The following is a 25,294-nucleotide window of genomic DNA, read 5'->3' as shown; positions in this document are numbered from 1 at the left end:
GATTTTAAGTCAAAACTGTCAAAAGAGACAAAAATGGACATTATATAATGACAAAAGGGTCAATTCACTGAGAAGATATAACAACTATACATATGCATGCAACGTCAGAGCATCTAAATATATGAAGCAAACACTGAGAGGACTGAAAGGAAAAACAGCAACACAATAATACTAGGAGATTTCAATATACTTCACTTCCAATAGCATACGGAAAACTAGAAAATTCACAAATATGTAGAAATTAAAAGTCATACTCTTGAACAACCAATGGGTGAAAGAAGAAATAACAAGGGAAGTTAGAAAATATCTTGAGGCAAATGAAAACGAAACCACAACATAACAACATTTATGGGATGCAGTGAGAGCTGGGAAGGATTTTTTTAAGATTATTTATTTATTCATTCATTCATTCATTCATTTATGAGAAAGAGAGAGAGGCAGAGACACAGGCAGAGGGAGAAGTAGGCTCCATACAGGGGGCCCCATGTGGGACTCAATCCCGGAACTCCAGGATCACGCCCTGGACGGAAGGCAGGCGCTCAACCACTGAGCCACCGAGGCATCCCAGGAATTTTATAATAATAAATGCCTACATTAAAAAAAGATATCGGGTCTTGAGTTCAAGTTCAACCTTGGGCATTGGAGCCTAGTTAAAAAAGAAGAGAAAAAGATCTTAAATAAACAACTCTATAACTTAAGGAACTAGAAAAAGGAATAAACTAAATCCAGAGTTAGTAGAAGGAAAGAAAGATTAAAGCAGAAATAAAAAAGATTAGAAAAACAATAGAAGAAAAACAACTAATAGCTGTTTTTTTTTTAAAAAAAGATCAACAAAATTGACTACTTCTAGCTAGACTGAGAAAAAAGAAGACTCAGGTAAAATCAGAAATAAATGAGATGGTACAACTGATGCCACAGAAATAAAAAGGATTGCAAGAGACTACTATGAACAACTATATGTCAATCTAGAAAGATAAATTCTTAGAAACATACAACCTACCAAGACTAAATCATGAAAAAATAGAAAATCTAAAGAGTTTTAGAAAAGCTGTGAGATTTAATCAGTAATCAAAAACCTCCCAGCAAAGGAAAGCCCAGGATCAGATAAGTTTAAGTTTAAAAAGGGTTCATGAGTGAATTCTACCAAACATTTAAAGAATTACTGCCAATCCTTCTCAAACTCTTCCAAAAAACTGAAGAGGAGGAAACACTCCCAAACTAATTTTATGAGGCCAGCATTACTCTGATAACAAAAGAAAAAAAAAAAGGACATTATAAGGAAACTACAGGCCAATATCCCTGATGAATACAGAGGCAAAAATTCTCAAAAGAAAAGTAGTAAAATGAATTCAAAAGCACATTAAAAGGATCATATACCATGACCAAGTGAATTATCTCTGGAATATAAGGATGTTTCCATGTATAAAAATTAATGTAATATACTACCTTAACAGAATAAAAGATAAAAATTACATGGTCATCTCAATAGATGCAAACAAAGCACTTGGCAAAATCCAACACACTTTCATGATAAAAATGCTTAAGAAATTAGGAATAGAAGGAATTTATTTCAACATAATATAGGCCAAATATGGAAGGCCCAGAGCTAATGTCATGCTCAACAGTGAAAAACTGAAAGCTTTCCCTCTAAGATCAGGAACAAGTCCAGGATGCCCACTCTTGTCACTTCTATTTAACCTAGTTCTGGAAGTCCTAGCCAGAGCAATTAGAAAAGAAAAAAGAAATAAAAGACATCCAAAATGGAAAGGAAGAAGTAAAATTATCTCTGTTTGTATATGACAAGATCCTATGCGTAGAAAACCCTAAAGAGTCCACAATAGCCAAACTGTGGAAGAAGCCTTGATGTCCATCAACAGATGAATGGATAAAGAAGATGTGGTATATATGTACATATATACATACATGTATACACACAATGGAATATTACTCAGCCATTAGAAAGGACGATACCCACCATCTGCTTCTACATGGATGGAACTGGAGGGTATTATGCTGAATGAAGTAAGTCAAATGGAGGACAATCATTAAATGGTTTCACTCACACAGGGAATATAAAAAACAGTGAAAGGAATTACAGAGGAAAGGAGAGAAAATGAGTGGGAAAAATTAGAGAGGGTAACAAAACACGAGAGACTCCTAACTCTGGGAAACGAACAAGGGGTAGTGAAGGGGAGGTGGGTGGGGGGATGGGGTGACTGGGTGATGGGCACTGAGGAGGGTACTTGACGGGATGAGCACTGGGTGTTGTACTATATGTTGGCAAATCAAATTTCAATAAAAAAATAAAATAAAATAAGAAAGCCCTAAAGAATCCACAATTAACTATTTTAACACAGGTTAAACTAATAAATTCAGTCAAGTTGTAGGACACAAAGTCAACATACAAAACTTAGGAGCAAAAAAAAAATCACCAAAGTGAAAAGGCAAAACACAGAATAGGAAAAAATATTTGCGGATCATGTATCTGAAAAAGGATTATATCTAAAATAAATGAAGCTCTTAAAATACAATAACAAAAAAACTCCATATAACACAATTTTAAAAATGAGTAAAAGGCCTGCATAGTCATTTCTTCAAAAAGACAAACAAGTGGCCAACAGGTATATAAAAAGATTCTCAATATCACTAATCATCAAGAAAATGCAAATCAAAACTTCAATGATGTATCACTTCACACCTGCTAGGATGGCTATTAATAACAACAACAAAAACAAGTGTTGGTGAGGATATGGAGAAATTCTAACCTTTGTACACTGCTGGTTGGAATGTAAATGGGTGTAACCACTACGGAAAACAGTATGGAGCTTCCTCAAAAAATTAAAAATAGAACTAAAATAGAATCCAGGAATCCCACTTCTGAGTATATACCCAAAAGAACTGGGATCATCCTGATGCATGGAAAAAGAATATGTGTATAAATACAATGGAATGTTATTTGGCCTTAAAAAAGAATCTTGTCATTTGCTACAACAAAAACTTGGAAGACACTATGCTAAGTGAAATAAACCAAACACAGAAGAACAAATACCACATGAGAATTTGTAGAATACTAAATGGGAATTTGTATCAGGTATCTAACATAGTCAAACTCATAAAAGCAGGGTAGAATCACGTTTACCAGGAGGCTCAGAGGTGGAGTAACTGGGGAGATGTTCATCAAGTGTACACAGTTTCACTAATGCAAGATGAATAAGTCCTAAACATCTACTGTACAACAGAGCGCACATAGTTATCAATACTATATTAGATAAAATTTATTGAGGGGATCTTATGTTAAATATTATCAAAAGAAAAAAGGAGGAAGGAAGTTTCTAGAGGTGATGCTTTAAGTTTAGGGCATTGTATATGGTGATGGTTTAATGGTATACACTTATTTTCAAACTCACCAAGATGCATACATTAATATGTACAGCTTTACTGGGTGTTAATATGTAAGTGATGAATCATTAAATTCTACTCTTGAAACCAACATTTCACTATGTTAACTAAAATGTAAATAAAAAATTGGGGGGATCCCTGGGTGGCGCAGCGGTTTGGCGCCTGCCTTTGGCCCAGGGCGTGATCCTGGAGATGCGGGATCGAATCCCACGTCGGGCTACCGGTGCATGGAGCCTGCTTCTCCCTCTGCCTGTGTCTCTGCCTCTCTCTCTCTCACTGTGTGCCTATCATAAATAAATAAAAATTAAAAAAAAAAATTGGGGCGCCTGGGTGGCTCAGTTGGTTAAGCATCTGTCTTTGGCTCAAGTCATGATCCCAGGGCCTCAGCAGGGATCCTGCTTCTCTCTCTCCTCCATTCATGTTCTCTGTCACTATCTCTGTCTCTGTCTCTAATGAATAAAAAGCTTTTAAAAAAAACTGATACTAAAAAACCCAACGAAACAAAAAAATGTACAGCTTTTTATATGTCAAGGGTAAGAAACACAATGGGGAAAAGATAGTTCCTTCAGTAAATGGTGTTGGGAAAAGTTGGTATCCACATGCAAAATAATAAAACTGGACTCATTTTATATCACACGCATAAAAATCAACTCAAAATGTGTCAAAATCTTAAACATAAGACCTGAAACTCTAAAACTCCCAGAAGAAAACTTAGGGGAAAAGCTTTATGACATTGCCTTGACAATGATTTCTTGAATATTACATCAGAAGCACAGGCAGAAAAAGCAAAAATCAAGTAGAACTACATCAACTGAAGCACTGTACGGCAAAGGAAACAATCAGCAAAGTGAAAAGGTAACTTACAGAATGGCAGAAAATATTTAGAAATCATATATCTTATTAAAAGTTAATATCTAACATATACGAGGAACTCCTACAACCCAATAGCAAAAAAACAAGTAACCCAAATTTTTAAAATGGGCAAAAGACCTAAATAGACATTTCTCCAAAGAACACATGTAGGAAATAAGTTGGTAAGGATGGAGAAAAACTGGAATTCTTGTACACTGTTGGCAGAATGTCAAATGGTACAACCACTATGGAGAAAAGTATAAAGGTCCCTCAAAAAATTAAAAATAGAACTACCATGGTCCAGCAATCCCACTTCCAGATACTTATCCAAAAGAATTAAGATCAGAATATCAAAGAGATAGCTGAACACATATGTTCATTGCAACACTGTTCATGATAGTCAAGAGGTGGAAATGTTCATCATGGATAAAGAAGATGTGGAATATACACACAATGGAATATTACTCAGCCAGGAAAAGGAAGTAAATCTGGTCATATGCTACAACATGGACGAATCTTGAGTGCACTATGCTAAGTGAAATAAGCCAGTAACAGAAAGACAAATACTGTAGGACTTCACTTATATGGTATCTACAGTAGTCAAACTCATTGAAGCAAAAGGTAGAATGGTGGTTGTCAGGGGCTGAGGGGAGAGGGAAATGGGAAGCTGTTGTTCCATATTTATAAAATTCAGTCACATAGAATGAAAAAGTTCTAGAGATCTACTATACAGCACTGTGCTTACAGTTAACAATACTGTAATATATACTTAAAATTTGGTTAAGAGAGTAGATCTCAAGTTATGTTTTTTACTACCATAAAAAAAGATGGAGGAAAAAATCTATATATTTTAGCTGGAATAAATTATATCCTTTATAATTTAATGGAACTTGAGAATAATTCAGACAGAAGCAGCACAAAAAAAGAGCTAGAAAATAGAGCCCACTTAAAAAACTTAACCACTGAAGCATGGATAAATGTATTAAACACTGTAATAAGCAAGAGACTCTATGTCTCAAAGGCTTTAGAAGCTGGATATTTGCATATTTAGCATTTAAATATACTTCTATCTTAAAGGCAAAGGCACAGACTAACTGACTTGTGATTCACTTAAATAAATTCAGGTGATCTAGAGTTCTGGCTCTGAAATACCTAAGATAAAAGTATCGTCAAATAAATAACCATAGAAAGGAGTATGTGAAACATACTGCAAGTTTCTCACCAAGTAGGAAAGATCCATACTAAAATTGTTCCCTTTGATATGAACACTTTTAAAAATCAAGAAGACTTCTGGTCAAGGTAGCTTGGTCATTTCTTGCTTGGATGCATCTTCTCTGTTCCAAACACACATGTGCGCACGTGCACGCACAAACACACACACATCCATATACATGTGTATGTATCGATGGATATATCAACACATATATATATTCATATATATGAACATAATTGTACACACAGATGCAGCTAGGCTCAAAAACAAGATAAACATTTCCGTGAAACAGAAAAACAGATACGCCAAGTAATAACACAGGATCAAACTTCCTGGCATCCTTCTGCAATATACAGTATTATTTTGCATGTTTTGAACTTTGTATAAATAGTACTATATTGTATTTTTTTTGCAAGTATCTGTTTTAAAGTTTTAGAGACTATTTTTTAGAACAGTTTTAGAATTACAGAACAACTGAGAAGATAGAATAGTTCCCATATACTCCATACCCAGTTTCAATTATTATTAACATCTTACATTACTATGGTGCATTTGTTGAAATGAATTAATATTGATACCTTATTATTAACCAAAGCCCATAGTTTATTTAGATTTTCTTAGTTTTTCCCTAATGTCCATTTTTTGTTCCAGGACTTCATCCAGGATACTACAGCATATTTAGTTTTCACGTGTCTTTAGGCTCTTCTTTGGTTGTGGCAGTTTCTCAGACTTTCCTTGGTTTTAATGATCTTGATAGTTTTGAGGCATACTAGTCAAGTATTTTGTAGGATGGCCCACTACTAGAATTTTTTTTTCTAGTGGTTAGATTGGGATTGTGGATTATGAGAAGGAAGACCAGAGAGGAAAGTGCAATTTTGATCACAACATATCAAGCATGCACAGGGTCGACACGATTAATGACTATTGATGTTGGCCTTAATTACCTAGCTCAGTGTTGTTAGGTTTCTACACTGCAATATTACTTTTTTCCTGCCTTTCCATACTGTACTCTTTGGAAAGAAGTCACTTAAGAACTCAAAACTAAGTAGTGGAAAGTTATGTTCCCCTAGTTTGAGGTGGAGCATCTATATAAATTATTTAGAATTCTTCTGTGTGAGATATTTGTCTTCTCTCCCAGTTATTTGATTTACTCAATCATTTTACTTATCAGTATGGAGTCATAGCAATTTATCCTATACTTTAGGTTATAATCCATTATTAACTTATCTAGTTTGTTGTACAAATTGTTCCAGTTTTGGTCATTAGAAACTCTTTCAGTTGGCTCCTGTACTCCTTTGGCATATACTCAACGTTTTTATGTTGGGATTTTCAGCACTTTCCTACTTTCTGTCACTACAATATGCTCAAGTCTCATCTTGTATATTCCCTGCCTCAGTACTAGAATCAGTCAGTTCTCTAAGCAGCTCTGGTTACTTTTTTTTTTTTATATAAAAAGAGTGTGAGCAGGGGGAGGGTGGAGCAGAAGTAGAGGGAGAGAGAATCCTAATAAGGCTCCACACACTCAGCACAGAGCCCAATGCAGGGCTCAATTTCACAACCCTGAGATCATGACCCGAGCTGAAATCAAAAGTTGGACACTTAACCAACTGAGCCACCCAGGCACACCATTGGTTCTTTTCATTAGAGAATGGTATTTACAAACTAAGATTTGGGTGCTGAATGTGCTCGTTGCTACTGGAGTATCACTTCATTTAGATCTCCTCAGCTGATAGAGAAAAACTTATATGTCTATACTAACTTGTGTGTATATACACACCTATAAATATTTTATATGTACCCATCTTTATATTAAGTTAAACATTATTTCATTCTGATGTCTCAAACTCTAAACCATTATGAATCATTCTAGCTTCTTTTCATTGCTTATCTGTATATTACACCAGTGAAAAATCTGGTTCCCGCCATCTGCCATCCATTTACTTAACTGCTCCACTCATTATACCTATGTATCAGTATCAAGATTGCTAACCAATACCCCCATGAGATACAAACTTATTAACTAGGGTACAGTGATTATATGCAGCTGTTTTTAGTCTTCTAGATTCCACATATTTCCAAAAATACTGAAGTCAGTACCTTTCACCCCCCCATACCTTCGCTGAGGTTGTTTCACATATTTATAACACAGATTCTCTTATTATAGTCTGCATTCTTTCCTGGGGTTCCCCTACCTCTCAAATGATTCTTTAATATTTGTGTACATTAAGGGTCGCTCTTCATGCTGTACAGTTTTATGGATTCTGATAAATGCATATCTTGCACCGACCATTATTTAGAATAACTTTACTACCTTAAAAATCCCCTGTGCTTCACCTATTTCTCTTTCCCAACCCCCTAAACTGGCAACCATTGATCATTTACTATCTCTACGTTTTTGAATTTCTGGAATGTCATATAATTTGAATTATACAAAATGTAGCCTTTTCATACTGGTTTTCACTTATTAATATATTAACAGTTTCTCTATGTCTTTCTGTGGCTTTCCAGATCATTTCTCTTTATTGATGGATTATATTCCACTGTACAGATGCAGCACAGGAGAATGTATCCATTCATCTATCAAAGGACATCCTGATTGCTTCCAGTTTTTGGCAATTATGAGTAAAACTGTTACAAACATTCACATGATGGTTTTTGTATAAATATCAGTTTTAAAATCAATTGGGCACATAACTAAAAGTATAATTTATGGATTATATGGCAAAACTATGTTTAGCTTTGTGAGATTGCCAAACTGACTTCAAAGACGTACTATTTTGGATTTTCAATAGCAATGAATAAGAATTCCTGTTGCTTAGCATCCTCAATAGCATTTGGTATGGTCAGTTTTATTGTGAATTTTAGCCATTCTAATAGGTTGGTAATGGCATCTCACGGTTGTTTTATTTTGTAATTCCCAGATGACAAATGATGATGAGCTCCTTTTCATATGCTTCTTTGACATGTATATAACTTCCTTGTTGAGGTATCTATTCTTACATTTTGGCCATTATTTCATTGGGTTGTTTGTTTTACTACTGTTGAGTTTTAACAGGTCTTTGTATATTTTAGATACAAGTCCTTTATTAGACATGTTTTATAAATATTTTTTCTAGTCTATGGCTTGTCTTTTGATTTTCTTAGAAGTGTATTTCATATAGCATAAGTTTATAAATTTAATAAAGTCTGATTTAACCATTTTTTTTTCTTTCACAAATCATACTTTCGGTATTGTATCTATAAATGTATCACCAAATACAAAGTCATTTAGGATTTTCTTCTAGTAGCATTATAGTATTGTGTTTTACATTTAGATCTATGATTAATTTTGAGTTAATTGTTTTATAGGATCTAAAATCTGTATTTAGATTCTTATTCTGCATGTGGATAAGCAGTTAGTTATTTTAGCACGATTTCCTGAAAAGAGTATCTTTCCTTCATTGAATTGCCTTTGCTCCCTCATCAAAGATTAGTTCATCATATTTGTGTGAGTCTATTTCTGGAGTCTCTATTCTGCTCCACTGATCTATGTATCTTTCTTTTTTCACCAATACCTTTCTTGATTACAGTAAATCTTAAAGTTGGGTAGTATCAGTTCTCCAACTTTGTTCTTCAGTATTGTGTCAGATATTCTGGGTCTTTTGTTTTTCCATGTAAACATAACCAGTCGGTCTATATCCACAAAGTAGCTTGACAAGATTTTATTGGGATTGTGTGGAATCTACGTGTCATTTTGGGAAGAACTGACATCTTAACAATATTAGATCTTCCAATCCATGAACATAGGTTATCTCTGCATTTATTGATGATCTTCTTTAAATTTTTAGCAGTTTTATACTTTTCTGTGTATAGATCCTGTACATATTTTTTTATTTTATTTTTTTTAAAGATTCTATTTATTTATTCATGAGAGACAGAGAGAGGCAGAGACACAGGCAGAGGGAGAAGCAGGCTCCATGCAGGGAGCCCGATGTGGGACTCAGTCCTGGGTCTCCAGGATCACTCCCTGGGCTGAAGGCGACGCTAAACCGCTGAGCCACCTGGGCTGCCCAGATCCTGTACATATTTTGATAGACTTGTACCTAAGTATTTTACTTTTTTGGTGCTTTTTATAAAACAGTATTGAGTTTTAAATCTCAATTATAATTGTTCATTCTTTAGTATACAGAAAAGCAATTGGTTTTTGTATATAAACCTTGTATCCTACAACCTGCTATATTCCACTTATTATTTCCAGTAGTTATTCACATTGTTGTTGATTCTTTGGGATTTTCTACATAGACATAGATCTGTGAGAAAAAAAGACAATTTTATTTTCTCTTTCTCAATCTGTGTGCTTTTTGTTTTTCTTTTTTTTAAATTTTATTGCACTAGCTAGCATTTTTAGTACAACAGTGAAAACAAGTACAGAAAGGGGACGTCCTTCCTTGCCTTATTCCTGATCAAAGGGGAGAGCATGCAGTTTCTCACCATCAAGTACATTGTTAGCTGTAGGGTTTTGTAGATATTCTTTATCAAGTTGGGAATGTTTCCTCCTATTCCTAGTTTGCTGAGAGTTTTTTGTTATGAATGGGTTTTGGATTTTGTTAAATGCCTTTTCTACATCAATTGAAATAATGATATAATTTTTCTTCTTTAGTTTGTTGAATGTTGAATCAGCCATAGATACCTAGAATAAATCCTATCTGATCATGGTATATAATTATTTTGATCTATTGTTGGATGTGATTTCCTAATATTTTGACTTCAATCAAAATATTTTAATCAAATATTTTTATTTTCCTAAAATTTAGGATTTTTGCATCTATGATCACGAGAGATATTTGTCTGAAGTTTTGCTTTAATTGATGATTTTATCTGGTTTTGGTATTAAGCTAATGCTGGTTTCATAAAATCAGTTAGAAAGTGTTCCCTCTCTTTCCATTTTATAGAGAAGATTGTAGAGATTAGGTGTCATTTTATGATTCCATTTTTGCCCTTCTCAATGTATCAATTATATTTCATTTTATAATTTTTAGTGGTTGCCTTACTTTACAATATTAATTTACAACTAATCTAAGTCCACTCTCAACATTATACCACTTCACAGGTAGTGCAGATAACTTATTAACAGTTATATACACCAAATACTAATTCCTCCCTCTTATCCCTTATAACATTCCTGTTTTATAACAATCATTTACCCATATGCTATAATTGCCTAACACATTGTTGTTATTACTTTGAACAGTTATCTTTTAAATAACTTAAAAATAAGATTTTATTTTACCTTTATGTATTCTGTCTCCTATGCTCTTCTTTTCTTTATAGAGACCTAATTTTCTGAACTCTATCATTTTCCTTCACTCTGGAAAATCTTTTTTGAAAAAGAAATATTTCTCACAAAGCAGATTTACTATTGACAAATTCCCTCAGTTTTTGTTTGTCTGAGAAAGTCTTTTTTATTTTTTGTTTCATTTTTGAAGGATTGTTTTGCTGGATACAGACTCCTAGGCGAGTGTTTTTTTCTTTCAATACTTTCAATATTTCACTTTTCTCTTCTTGCTTTCTTGAATTTCTGACAAGAAATCCAATGTAATTCTTATTGTTCCTCTAATAATGTGTTTTCCCTGGGTGTTTTCAAGATTTTCTCTTTGTCTCAGTTTTCTGTGTTTGAATATGATATGCTTAGGTGTATTTTGGGAGTATTTATCCTGGTTAGTATTGTTTTCCCAGATCCTGTATCTGTGGTCTAGTGTCTGTCATTAATCTTGGAAAATTCTCAGTTATTCCTACTTCAACTATTTCTTCTCCTTTTATTCTCCTTCTGGCATTCCAATAGCATGTATGTTATACCATTTGAAATTATCCCATAGTTCTTGGATATTATTTTCCTTTTTTTTTTACAGTCCTCTTACTCTTTGCATTTCAGTTTGGGAAGTTTCTACTGGCATGTCTTCAAGCATACTGATTCTTTCCTCGGTCACTTCCCATCTAATGATGAGTGTACCCAAATCATTTCATTTCTTTTTAGTGTTTTTGATTTCTTGCATCTTCTTCTGATTCTGAGTTTCTATCTATCTGCTTACATTACTCATCTGTGCTTGCATATTATATATTTTCTCTAATAGATTCTGTAGTATATTGATCATAGTTACTTTAAATTCCATATATCTGTTAATTCCAAAACTTGTATATCTAAGTTTGGTTCTGATGCTGGCTTTGTCTCTTCAAACTGGTTTTCCTTTCAGCACACCCTGTGATTTTTTGTTGTTGTTGAAAGCTGGACATGATGTATAAATTAAGAGGAACTAAGGTAAATAGGGCATTAGTATGAGGTTTTATGTTAATGTGGCCAGGAGTTGGCTGTGTTTGGTGTTTATTCTAGTTGTAGATGTTAGAGGTTTCAATTTCCTCTAATGTCCTTGTTTTTTCTCTCCTGTTTTTTTTTTTTTTTGGGGGGGGGCGGTTCCTTAAAAACTCCTTAAATGGAGTCAGCCTTGTAAGTCTTTCAGCTATCATCCATAGTTAGTGTACTGAAGCCCTATTGATGGGGCAGTAAAGTGTGTGGCAAGGGAAACATTCTATAATCTCATAATTAAGTCTCAACTCTTTTAGTGTGCCCGTGTCCCTAGCTTGTAACCTTCGTAAGTGTTTCATAGCTTTTTTTTCTTTCTCTCTTAGATGAGACAGGAAAGTTAGAGGCATCTGGAGTTGGAGAATTTCCCTTCTTGCCAGCTGGCAAAGGCTTTCATAAAGTTGTTTCACTTGCTGGGTATCCCTTTGTTAGGCAGAAGCTCTGGATGTATTTCAAAATGATTACTTTTTCCTTCTGCATGCCAGGAACAGGAGATTGTTTCTTGGCCTTTCCCCTTGAGAACCTAGTGGGGTTCCTAGAGTTAAAAGTCATGAAAATGTGAGGGTCATCATAGACTGAGGCCCCTAGAATTTGTCACTCAAACAATCTACATTCTACTTCCAGAAATTTGTCAAGGTTACCATGTAAAGGTCCTTACCAGTTTATGGCTCCAATGCTTTTTGCTACTGATAAGCAGGTCTGGGCTGTGATTCTCTGTAATTGCCTTTCTCTCTAGATTTTGGGGTCACAGTTTACTCTGTGACTTCAGTTCTCTGATGGGTCAAAGAAAAGTCATTGCTGTTTCCTTTTTTCAGCTATTTTTCTTGTTATAAGTCATGAGTGACAATTTCCAAGCACTTTACATGTTGGAGCTGAAACCAAGGAGCTTTTTGCATTCAATATTGTGAGTTTCATGCATGTTGATACCTGTAGTTCTATTTTATTCATTTTCTATACCGTATTCTATTTTATGAATATACCATGCTTTATCCATTCTCCTGCTGATGAACAAGTGTGTTGTTTATAAATAATGCTACAGTGAGTATCTTTATAACATTTCCTAATGTGCATGTGTAGGAGTTCCTCTAGGATACCTAGGAGTGGGATTGCTGACTTACGGTGTATGAGCATCTTATATTTTACTAGATATTGCCACAATATTCATAAAAGTTATTGTCCTCATTTATATTCACCCAGCAATATATTAGAGTTCTTACTGTCTCATATGTTCACCAATACTTGGCATTGACAGGCCTTTAAAGGAATGCCAACTTCCTGGGTGTTAAATAGCTTTTCACTGTAGTTATATTTTGCATTTCTTTGATTGCTAATAAGATGTTATAATTAATTGGCTATTCAAGTTTTCGCCCCTGTAAATTGCCTGTTCACATCATCTGGCTATTTATTTATTTATTTACTTATTATTGGTTTGTAGAGAAAGAGTTCCTTAAAATGACTCAAAAAGCACAAACCATCAAATAAAATACTGATGGCTTGATAACATTAAGATGAAAGACTTCTGCTTAACGAAAGACATCAGAAATGTTTAAAAGCCACCTACTGGACGAATATATTTGCTAGATAAGCAACACATGTTTGTATCCGAAATTTAAAAATAATTTCTAGGCAGCTGGATGGCTCAGTTGGTTAAGTGTCTGATTTGTGATCTCAGCTCAAGTCTTGCTCTCAGGCTCATGAGTTCAAGCCCTGTGTTGGGGGCTTCATGCTGGACCATGGAGCCTACTTAAAATTTTTTTTTCTATAAATAATACGAAAAACTAAACAAATAATGGGCAAAGAAATGCAACAGGCAAAGCACACAAGGTTACTGAAAAGCTAACAAATGCATAATTACAAGCTTAACTTGATTGCAAATCAAAAACATGCAAATTAAATCAATGAGATACCTTCAAACATTTTAGACTGGCAAAAATAAAAAGTCCAATGCTAAAGAATCTTGGCAAGGATATGAAAGAGATTTCTGAAAACCTGCTCATGGAGTTGAATATATACATATCCTATATCATAGTAATTCCACTCCTAGGAATGTAATCTAGAACAATAATTCTTAAAATGTCACTCTTAGACCAGCAGCATCAGCACCTCATAGGAACTTGTTGGAAATGCAAATTCTCAGGCCCTACTCCAGGTCTGCTGAATAAGAGATTCTGAAGGTGGAGCCCAGAAATCTGTCTTTTAACAAGCCTTCCAGATGATGCTGGTGAATACTAACATTTGAGAATCACTGCAATAGAGCAATATTTTTCCAACTTTTTTGACTGAGATCTATAGGAAGAAATGCATTTTACATTCTGGCCCACATACATATCACATATCACGTACACACACACACACACACACACACACACCAAAAGCTTCCAGAAACAGTAATCACCCTTACTCTACAGAATATACTTTGATATTTTCTATTCTATTCCGTTTTGTTTCATTAAAAAAATTGCTTGTTGTGACCTACTAATTGTAACCTGAAGTTTGAAAAAGTGTCCTAGAGAAACTCTTATACATATGCAACAGGAGATAAGTACAGTGTTCATTGCAGAATTGCCTGTAATAGCAAAAATAAAAAGAAAATATCTTCAGGAGAATGGATACATTATAGTATATTTCTACAATGGAATACTACATAGTTCCTTATAGTATTAAAATAAGTTTCAAAAGCATGTATATTGAGTAAAAAAAGCAAGTTGTAGAAGGATATGTAGAGTATAATATCTGTACTTTTAAATATGTAAAATTATTATGAATATATAAATATGTAGTAAAAATATAAAAACATGCATCTGAATGATAAATAACAAATTCAGGATAATAGTTCCCTCTGGAGAGGAGATTGGGAAATGGGATTGGTGAGGGATACTTGGAAGTCTTCGGGTATATCCATAAGGCTCTATTATCTTTCTAACTAAGCTAATATGGAAATTATTATGTATTGATAAAGATGGCTGGCTAGGTATAATGGTATTTGCTATATTATTCTCTATAACTTTTTGTATATTAGTATTATTTTATAATAAAAAACACAAATCAAGCTGCCCTTGAACTAACAGTAAAAATATATTAGAAATGCAATCACTCAAAGGAAATTGCTTTAATATCCCTCATCCACACTGCCTTTTTTTAAAATTCAGGGACAGCCAGAACCTAATATTATTTTTTTGGTTTTGTTTTTTAAATTAAACACAACCAAGCATATGTTCCAGGGGCTTGTGTTGCCTCTTTGAGTGACATTGCAATAAAATTTTCCATTCTGGATGTAACATATACCAATAATGTGAAATAATGAGGTGATCAATAAAACAAGGATTGTTTAGAACTCTACGTATCTATTTGTCAATTTCTCAAGATTTAGAGGCCCTACACTTTCACTTTGCTACTTAGTATCAGCAATTTAAAGTCATATGTCACATGAGAGTCAGGTGGAGTATTCTAAAAAAAAAAAAAAACTCACGTAATAACAGTAAACTCTACTCAAAACCAGGTGGCCAATTATTTATGGACTACTAGCAGAGGAACTTCGGCTACCTGATATGGTGGTCCTATGAGTATTACTTGATTTATTACTAGCCTAGGAAACTGGAGGTTGCTTTTCCTTCAATTCAGGGCCTCTAATGGATATGAACTAGTTTCATCAAGATTTCTTTAAAACTCTAGGGTAGCTTCAGACCTTAGGAAACCACAAAGAACATCAGAGGAAATACACTACTTATATAGTATGGAGAGATTAATAGTCCAAGTCAAGGAAAAACACAATCACAGTACCTATGTCATGATTCCTTGGTATAATCAAAGCTAATTTCAAAGTATTAGTTTAGGTAGAAGTAAAGAAAAATGAAAACAACCCATGTTTTTTTTCTTGGTTTGGCCTATACCTTGTTTGGCTCCCCTGGATTATATGAAGAAAACATAGGAATTTTTCGGATCTCTTCCTCTGACAAACGATTTCTCTGGATCTCATCTTCTGGGACAAATTCTATTGGCTGCGTCAGCTTCTTAGGCCCAGTCCAACACTGCTCAGGTGAATTATCAATAACTTTTGCCACATGGAGACTGGGACCTTTACCCTGTGCTGCCTGTTTTCCCTTGTCCTGGAGTAATGACGGGTTCTCAGCTGTGTCACTATCTCCCACTGATGTAGCTGAGACCAGTGAGTGGGAAGCAAAGGGTTCACCTCTCATAAGTTGGAACTCTTCAAGACGTTTTTTCATTATCATCTCTTGGTAAAAACTTTCCAGGTTGTTCATGGGATCACCTTTGTTCTTCTTTTGGGGTTCATCTAGATCAAGACAAAGAGATAGGGAAGTTCTACAAAGCCTACCAATACAACCTTTCACAAATAATAAAAATTAAATCTTGGCTCTCAGATATAGAAACTCTGTGGGGATAAGTTTGACAAATGACAATAGTATACAGCTGTTTTAATGTAGTGCATCTCAAGCAATGCTGGAACTATGGTGAGGCAAGCAAGGCACCTCAGGCACAAAATTTAAGGAGGTACTCACTCTCAGAGTCATGCAAGTACATGCACCTAAGTGATAAGGACATTAAAAAAATGTAACCAGTACAGCATTATCCCACTTCACAAAATTAATAATAATTCCTGAGTTCAGATTCAAATGGCTCTGATTATCTCAAACGTCACTTCTGACACCTGGCTGTTCAATGCAGAATCTAAACCAGGCTATGGCTGTTCTCTCTCTTCTGTCTTAAAACAGTGCCCCTCTTTTCCATTTCTCCAACTCATTTTTTTCTCCATCCTATTGAATGATTAGAGGAACCACATCATTTGTTCAGAGAACAAATGAAATTTGGCTGATTATTCATCATGTTATTGTTTAACTTTTTCCTCAAACCCCTCTATCTCTTACAAACTGGCAGTTAAATCTAGATTTGTGCTATCTAATACAATAGTCACTGGCCATACAAATTTATTTAAAGTAATGTTTTAGATATCAGTTCCCCAGTTAACCGAGTCACATTTCAAATGATCAACAGCCATATGTGGCTAATGGATACCATAATGGGCAGAAGAGATAGAAACCATTTGCATCATTGTGGAAAGTTGCATTAAGATAGCGCTGATCTAGAGGCTTGACTAGATTCAGGTTCAATATTTAAGGTAGCAATCATCCATAGATAGATGGGTACTTCCTATGACATCACATCTTAGGGCATATAATGTTTGGTGGTCCCACTTTAATGATGCTAAAGTTGATCAGCAGATTTAGAAGGTATTAGTCTGATTGCTCCATTACGAAGTTTCCCCATTCACCTAATGGGTTTTGCACCCATTGATGACCATTGCCTCGATCTGTTAATTAAGAAGTTGCAAAATAAAAAAAAACAAACAAACAAAAAAAAAAAAATTAAAAAAAAAAAAGGGATCCCTGGGTGGTGCAGCGGTTTGGCGCCTGCCTTTGGCCCAGGGCGCGATCCTGGAGACCCCGGATCGAATCCCACATCGGGCTCTCGGTGCATGGAGCCTGCTTCTCCCTCTGCCTGTGTCTCTGCCTCTCTCTCTCTCTGTGTGTGTGACTATCATAAATAAATTAAAAAAAATTAAAAAAAAAGAAGTTGCAAAATGGAGCTCCCCTAATGATATTAGTTCTTCTGTATTTATTAATTCTATTATTTCTTCTGCATTTATTATCTGGAATTCTAAAATGAACTTACCGTCAACTATTTGGGTTTCCCCATATACAGTTCATACAGCAAAGGCCGGACAAATGCTTGATTTCCACCCCCATATTTACCAACTATGAAAGTAATGAGTTAGTACCTTAGAAATGTCCAATGATGACCAACGATTATTTTTAGTATAATCGTGAGATCATTTTCACGTTTGACGTGTTTCACTTTAATGTAATCTTTATTCTTTTTAGTCATCAAATTATCCTACTTGGGACCAGTAAGTCCCTTCAGATTGGCTCCTTGTGTTGCTTTCTAGTTTTCTGGCACAGCAAGATGTCACAAGCTCATTTTGAATATTTCCTGACTCAAACCTAGATTATCTCTCCAAGGAACCCTGGCTCCTTTTAATGGTAAATAGTGTTTAGAAACCACAATGTGTTTGTTGTTAGGTGTGTTGATAGCTGTTGTTTTTGCTTCTGGGGCTTTTCAGTGGACAAAGCTAGGAAATTCTTTAAAAAGAAAAATAAATCATGAGTTCCTATTGGTATTTCCACTTTAAATTTAAGATTACAAGGTTTTTACTCAAACTCTTTGATCTTAGACTTGTATCTCTTTTCACATATGCTTAAAATATTGGCTCAATGATATTAGCCTTTTCCAATAATATGTTTATAGAATTTTAAAATGTTAGTAACAATACTAATATAACTATTAATGACAAAACTACTGAATACAGTTTTATATGTCTTTGCAGTTATTTTTGTCTTTAAAATATATTCCACTAGGCATATACAAATGTTGTTTTAAAGTTACTTTACATAATTACTTTTTCTGTATGGTTATGTTACCAACTTTATTCATAGTTATATTCATTTACCTCAGGTTATTTAAGGAATTGATTTACTTCAAGAATTTTAAGAATTGATTTTTTCCTTTTTGATTATTTTTTAAATTATGCAGAACATTTACATGAATCTAAAATTAAAACTGTGTTATACAGTACCTTCACAAAGTCTCACCTCCATCTCTGTCCCCTTCATCCCATTCCTTTCCTTCTCCATAAATAATAATTTTTCTTAGGTTTTGACATTATGGTTCCATTGTTTCTTTTTTGAAAATATAAGCAAATAGGCAGGCTCACACAACACATATGTGTGTATCTACATAATTCATCAGTTACACCCCTTTCCTATATAAAAGGTAACTTACTATAAATACTGTTCTACAATTTACTTTTTTGTACTTAATAATATATCAGAAATAACTTATTAATGTGTAGAGTTCTTCCCCTTCCTCTTGATATCTGCACAGTACTCTATTGTGTGAATGTACTAGTTTATTTAACTACTCTCCTACTGATGCACATTAGTGCTGTATCCAGTATTTTTTGCTTTTATGAATAATACTCTGACAAATAGCCTTGTGCACAACAGCATTTTGTATTCTTCTAGTATATCTTTGAAACAGATTGCAAGAGGTGGCATTGCTGAGACAAAGGGTGAATGTGTATGCAATTTTTCCACATATTGCTAAATTCTACTCTGTAGGAGTTGTATTATTCTGCATTTCCACCAGCAAGGTATAAGAATATTTATAGAAGGATTTCTTAAAACCCAAAAAAAATACTAATCATTAAGGAAAATATTGACAGATTCAACTAAATTTAAAACTTCTGTTCATTGAAAATATAAAGGGAAAAGTCATAGAATGGAAAAAGATGTTTGCTGCACAAATAACTGGTAAAGAACCATTAAGAAAAGCGGCAGACAACTGAAAAGAGGCCTCACAAAAGAGGAAATATACAGGGCTAATAAATATATGCAAAAGTGCTCAACCATATTAGAATTCAGGGAAATGCTAATTAAGAAGGGTTGGGATATTAATAGAAAACTGCCATACTGGCAAAAATTAAAAAGAACACCAATATCACATGTCAGTGAAATTGTAAAGCCTCATACATTGCTGGTAGTAATGTGCACCCATAGTGAAAATCACTATAATGTTATCTACTGATGTTGAAGATTTGCTCATAATATGACTAATCAGTTCCACTCCTATATATATATACCCTAGAGAAATTTAGGCATATATGTACCAGGATACAATAATAATGTTTAGATCAGTGCTATTTAAAAAAAAAAAAAAAGATCAGTGCTATTTATAATAGCCTGAAACTAGCAAAAATATAAATGTCCATCTAAGAATCAATTACAAAACTGTAGTCAGTTTATATAATGAAATACTATATTCTAATGAAAATGAACAAATTTCAGCTACATATGACCAAGTGGATAAATATTCTAATGTATACCTTCAAAAATAAATATTCAGTGACTATTATGACTCAGGTACTATTCTTTTTTGGGATATATCAATAAATAAAACAAAGTCCCTATCTTCATAGAGCTCAGTGAATATTATATAGTATATCAGAAGGTTATGACTGCTATAAAAAATACAGCAATGTAATGGGTGATTGGAAGTGCTAGGAGGTTATAGTAGTGGTAGTTGCAATTTTAATGTTGGTCTTGGTAAGTCTCATTGAGAAAGTGATATTTGAGAGATATGACTTAAAGAAAGTGAGGGAATCTATTATGCTGATGGTAGAGCGAGGGCTCCAAAGTGGGGAATATGTCTCAAAAAATTTAAAAAGTCTGAAATCATACACATATCTGATCACAATGGAATCACATTAGCGATCCATTGCTAGGGATCCCTGGGTGGCTCAGCAGTTTGGCACCAGCCTTCGGCCCAGGGGGTGATCCTGGAGACCCGGGGTCAAGTCCCACATTGGGCTCCCTGCGTGAAGCCTGCTTCTCCCTTTGCCCCTGTCTCTGCCTCTCTGCCTCTCCCTCTCTCTCCCTCTGTCTCTATGAATAATAAATAAATCTTTAAAAAATAGAGATCCATTGCTAGAAGAAATCTTAGAAAACACAAATATTCAGAAATTAAACGATATACTTCTAAATAACTCCTAAGTCAAAGAACTCAAAAATGAAATTTAAAAAACATTTTCAACTAAATTAAAGGGAAAACACAACATATCTAAATTTATAGATGCAACTAAAACAATGTTAAGAGAGAAATTTGCAGCTTTAAACATCTACGTAAAAAAAAGAAGAATGTTTTTAACCTATAATCTGAGCTTCCAAACTAAGGAAACTAGAAAAAGAGCAAACTTAACCCAAAGCAAGGAAAAAGAAAATAATAAAAATTAAGGAATAAATCAAAGCGACATAAAACAGAAAATTAGAGAAGATCAATGAAACCAAAACCTGTTTCTTTGAAAAGTTTAACAAAATGGTGAACCCTTAGCTAGGCCAGACAAGAAAATAAGAGAGAAGACAAAAATGACTAAAATCAAGAATTAAAGATGAGGCATCATTACTGACACAATAGAACTGGAAATGATTATAAGGGAATATTATGAATAACTTTAGGCCAACAAATTAGAAACCTTAGATGAATGGGCAAATTCATAGAAAGATACAAATTACCAAGCAGATTCAAATATAAAGAGAATAGCTGAATAAACCTATAATAAGTAAATTAGTTCAATCAGCAATCAACAGTCTACCCACAAAGAAAAGTTCAGGTCCAGATACCTTCATTGGTGAATTCTACCAAATATTTAAAGAAATAATGTCAATCATGCACAAACACTCTCAGAAAATAGAGGAGGGAATCTTTTCCAACTTATTCTATGATGTTGGTCTATGATATCAATAGTATACTGAAACCAAAGCTAAACAAAGACATCACAAGCAGGGAAAACTACAGATATCCCTCATGAACAGACAAAAAAATCCTTAACAAAAAATTAGCAAGTCTGCCTAATTCAGGCATTCTCAATATATAGAAATGATTATACACATATAAGTGGAATTTATCTCAGAAATGAGATTGGTTTAACATCTAAGAAATCAATGAATACATCATATTAATAGATTAAAACATTAAATCACATGAGCCCTATAGTGAATGCAGCAAAAGCATTAAATAGAATCCAACACTCATCCATGATTTTTTTAAAAACTTCAATTAACTAGGAATAGAAGGGAACAACTTCAGCCTGCTGAATGATATCCCAAAAATGTCCACATCCTCATTCCTGGAATCTATGAAAATGTTACATGACAAACGAGACTCTACAGATGTGATTAAGTTACAGATCTTGAGTTAGGGAGATTATCTTGGATTATGCAGGTAGGCCCAATATAATTACAAGGATCCTTACTAGGAGGAGGCAGGAGGGTCAGAGACAGAGTAATAGATGGAAGTAGAAGTTGAAGTAATGTGAGGAAAGGGCCATGAGCCAAGGAATTACAGGTGGATTCTAGACATTGGAAAAGGCTCCCCTAGAGAACTCCAGAAGGAAGGCAACCTTATGCACAACTGATTTAACAACTTCTGACCTCTAGAACTGTAAGAGAAGAAATTAGTTGCTTTAAGCCACTAAGTTTATAATAATTAGTTACAGCACCCACAGGAAAGAATGTACTATGATTCTAAAGATCGTGTACAAAAAACCTAGAGCTAAGATCATAGTTAATAGTTAAAAACTGAATGTTTTCCCCTTAAGACTGGGAAAAGGCAAAGATGCTTGCTCTCACCACTTCTTTTTGGAAGATTTTATTTATTCATTCATGAGAGACACAGAGAGAGAGGCAGAGACAGGCCGAGGGAGAAGCAGGCTTCCCACAGGGAGCCCGATGTGGGACGTGATCCCTGGGATCACGCCCTGAACTGAAGGCTGATGCTCAACCACTGAGCCACCCAGGTGGCCCACACTACTTCAATTTGACACTGTACTGAATTCTAGATTGTGCAAGGAAACATACATACATACATACATACATAGACATCCAGATTGGAAAGAAAGAAGTTAAAACTGCCTTATTCATAGGCAACATAATTGTCTAAGTAGAAAATCTGAAGGTATCCACGATAAAACTACTTGAATTAAGTAAAAAATTACAAGATCAAGAATGCAAGACAGATATACAATAATCAATTGTATTTCTATATACATGTATGTAATAATCAGAAAATGAAATAATGGTACACCTGGGTGGCTCAGTGGTTGAGTGTCTGCCTTCGGCCTAGGGCGTGATCCTGGGGCCCGGGGATCAAGTCCCACATCAGGCTCCCTGCATGGAACCTGCTTCTCTCTCTGCCTATGTCTCTGTCTCTCTCTCTCTGTGTCTCTCATGAAGAAATAAATAAAATTAAAAAAAAGAAAATGAAATAGAACAATTCTGTTCACAAGAGCATCAAAATGAAAAAGTAAGAATTAGTAAAAAAATATAATATTTGTAAACTTAAAACTATAAAACATGCTGAAATAAATTACAGAAGAGCTATATAAAGGACGAGACATTCTATGTTCATGGACTAGAATATTCAATATTATTAAAATAGCAGTTTTCCCCAAATTGAACTACAAATTCAACACAATCCTTATCAAATATCAGCAGGCTTTTTTTTAATAGAAAAATTGACAAGCTTGTTCTAAAATTTACATAGAAATACAAAGGGCCTAGAATAACCAAAGCTATTTTGAAAAACAGGAGGAAAATTGGAGGAATTACACTACCTGATTTCAAAATTTATATAAAAGTAAAGACATTCAGAGTATAAGGATAGGCATATACATCAATAGAACCAAAACAAGTGAAATAAACCCTTACATTTATGGTCAATTGATTTTCCACAAAAGTGCCAAGACAATTCATTGGGGGAAATAATAGTCTTTATAATAAATAGTTCTGGGACAGTTAGATATGCATATTTAAAAATATGAACTTAGAACCTTTATCTCACTCACAAAAATGAACCCAAAATCGATAAGAGATCTAATTGTAAGAGCTCAAACTATACACATTCTAGAAGAAAACACAGGAGAGTAGTATCTTTCCTACCTTGAGTTCAGTAATGATTTCTCAGATATGATACCAAAAAGCCCATAAAGGTTACATAAAGGAACAAATTAATAAATGGAACACCATTAAAATTAAAAACTTTTGTGCTTCAAAAGATACCATTAAGAAGATAAAAAGATAAACTACAGACTGGAAGAAAATATTTTCAAGTCATAAAACTTATAAAGTGCTTGTATTCAGAATACATAAAGAACTCTTACCACTCAATACTAAGAAAACAATCCAACCAAAAAATGGGTAAAAGACTTGAATAGACAACTCATCAAAGAAGATATAAGAATGGCTAATAAACACATGAAAAATATTCAGGTTATTTCTTATTATAAAAATTCAAATTAAAACCACGATGAGATATTAGTACACACCTACTAGTATGGCTGTAAAAAAAAAAGGAGGGGTACAAAAAGTGTTGGAAAGGATGTAAAGAAGTAGGAACACTCATACATCACTGATGAGAAAGTAAAATGATGCAACCACACTGGAAAACAGTTTGGCCATCCCTCAAGTGGTTATACAGAGTTATCATATGATCTAGAAAGTCCAGTCACTCGAGAGATATGAAAACACGTCCACACAAAAACTTGGACATGAATGTTAATAGTATTATTCACAGTAGACAAGAAGTGGAAACAACCCAAATGCCATCAGTGATGAAAGGATAAATAAAATGTGGTATATCCATACAATGGAAAATTATTTAGAAATAAAAAGGAATGAATTGCTGATACAGGCTACAATAAGAACAAACTCTGCAAACATGCTGACAGAAACCAAATTCCAAAGACCACATATTGTTAAGACTCCATTTATATGAAACACCTAGATTCAACAAATTTATAGAGACAGAGGCTTGGGGTAGAAGTGGGAGTGATTTATTGCAAATAAACTCATGGGAATTTTGCAGAGGGATGGAAATGCCCTAAGACTGAATTGTATTGATGATTGCATAATTCAATAAATTTACTAAAAGTCACCTAATTGAACATTTATAATAGGGGAATTTTAACACTATTCAGTCTCACACAATGTTAGAACAGAAAATAGGGAAAATGTATTCAAAGACACTAAAGAATAATTAAATGAATGAGAAGATACAGCATATTCACACTTGAAGATCTGAAGATTCATACTGTAAATATGTCAACTCTCCTCAATTCATTTAAATACTTGATGGAATTTCAGTTGAAATCACATAAGAGAAAGTATGTGTGTGAGTATGTGTGTGTGTAACCTGACAAACTGATCCTAAGATTTCCATGGAAAAGCAAAGTATCAAAAGTAAATAAAATACTTTTGAAGAAGAACAAGGTAGAAGGAATGTTTTTTATTGTACTGGATATCAAGACATTAAAAAGCTAAACTGTGATACTGATTCTGATAAACTGATAGCCAAAAAGATCAAAGGTATCAAAGAGAACCCATAAAAACACCCATGCATACATGAACACCTGATATATGACAGAACTAGCAATACAATAACAGTACAGGGACATTTTCAAAACATAGTGTTGGGATAGAGGGTTAGTTATATTGTAAAAACAAACAAACCTGAAATCCTACTTTACACCATATACAGAAATCAATTCCAGTTGGATCAAAGACTTAAATGTGAAAGGCAAAAACATAAAGCCTTCAGAATAAAGAACAATATCTTCCTGAGCTCATGTAGGGTAGGATTCATTGATCAAAGTACAAAAATCACAAAGTAGAAAGAAAAATTAATAGATTTTATTATATAAAAATGAACTTTTATTCATCAAAAGATGCTATAAAGGGAGTGAAATGATAAGCCACAAAATGGGAATAGGCATTTTTATATAGCCAACAAAGAGCAAGTATCCACAATAATAAAGAACTTGTACAAATTTATAAGAAATGCATATTAAGATGAGAGATGAAATT

The 25,294-nt window shown here is 34.0% G+C and overlaps 1 protein-coding gene across 5 annotated transcripts in view; it reads right to left on the bottom strand.

The window, feature by feature from the left end:
- The window catches only part of RBM41 (RNA binding motif protein 41), a 55,269-nt gene that overhangs the window by 5,650 nt on the left and 24,325 nt on the right, over positions 1–25,294 (bottom strand). For all 5 annotated transcript variants that reach the window (XM_072817645.1, XM_072817646.1, XM_072817643.1 and 2 more), the window contains one exon: positions 15,692–16,095. In XM_072817645.1, the coding sequence (XP_072673746.1) occupies positions 15,692–16,095 (404 nt within the window). The remainder of the gene's footprint in view (positions 1–15,691; positions 16,096–25,294) is intronic.

This window comes from Canis lupus, chromosome X, assembly GCF_048164855.1.
Source record: "Canis lupus baileyi chromosome X, mCanLup2.hap1, whole genome shotgun sequence".
Lineage (NCBI taxonomy): Eukaryota > Metazoa > Chordata > Mammalia > Carnivora > Canidae > Canis > Canis lupus.
This window is presented reverse-complemented; position numbering and strand designations above follow the sequence as displayed.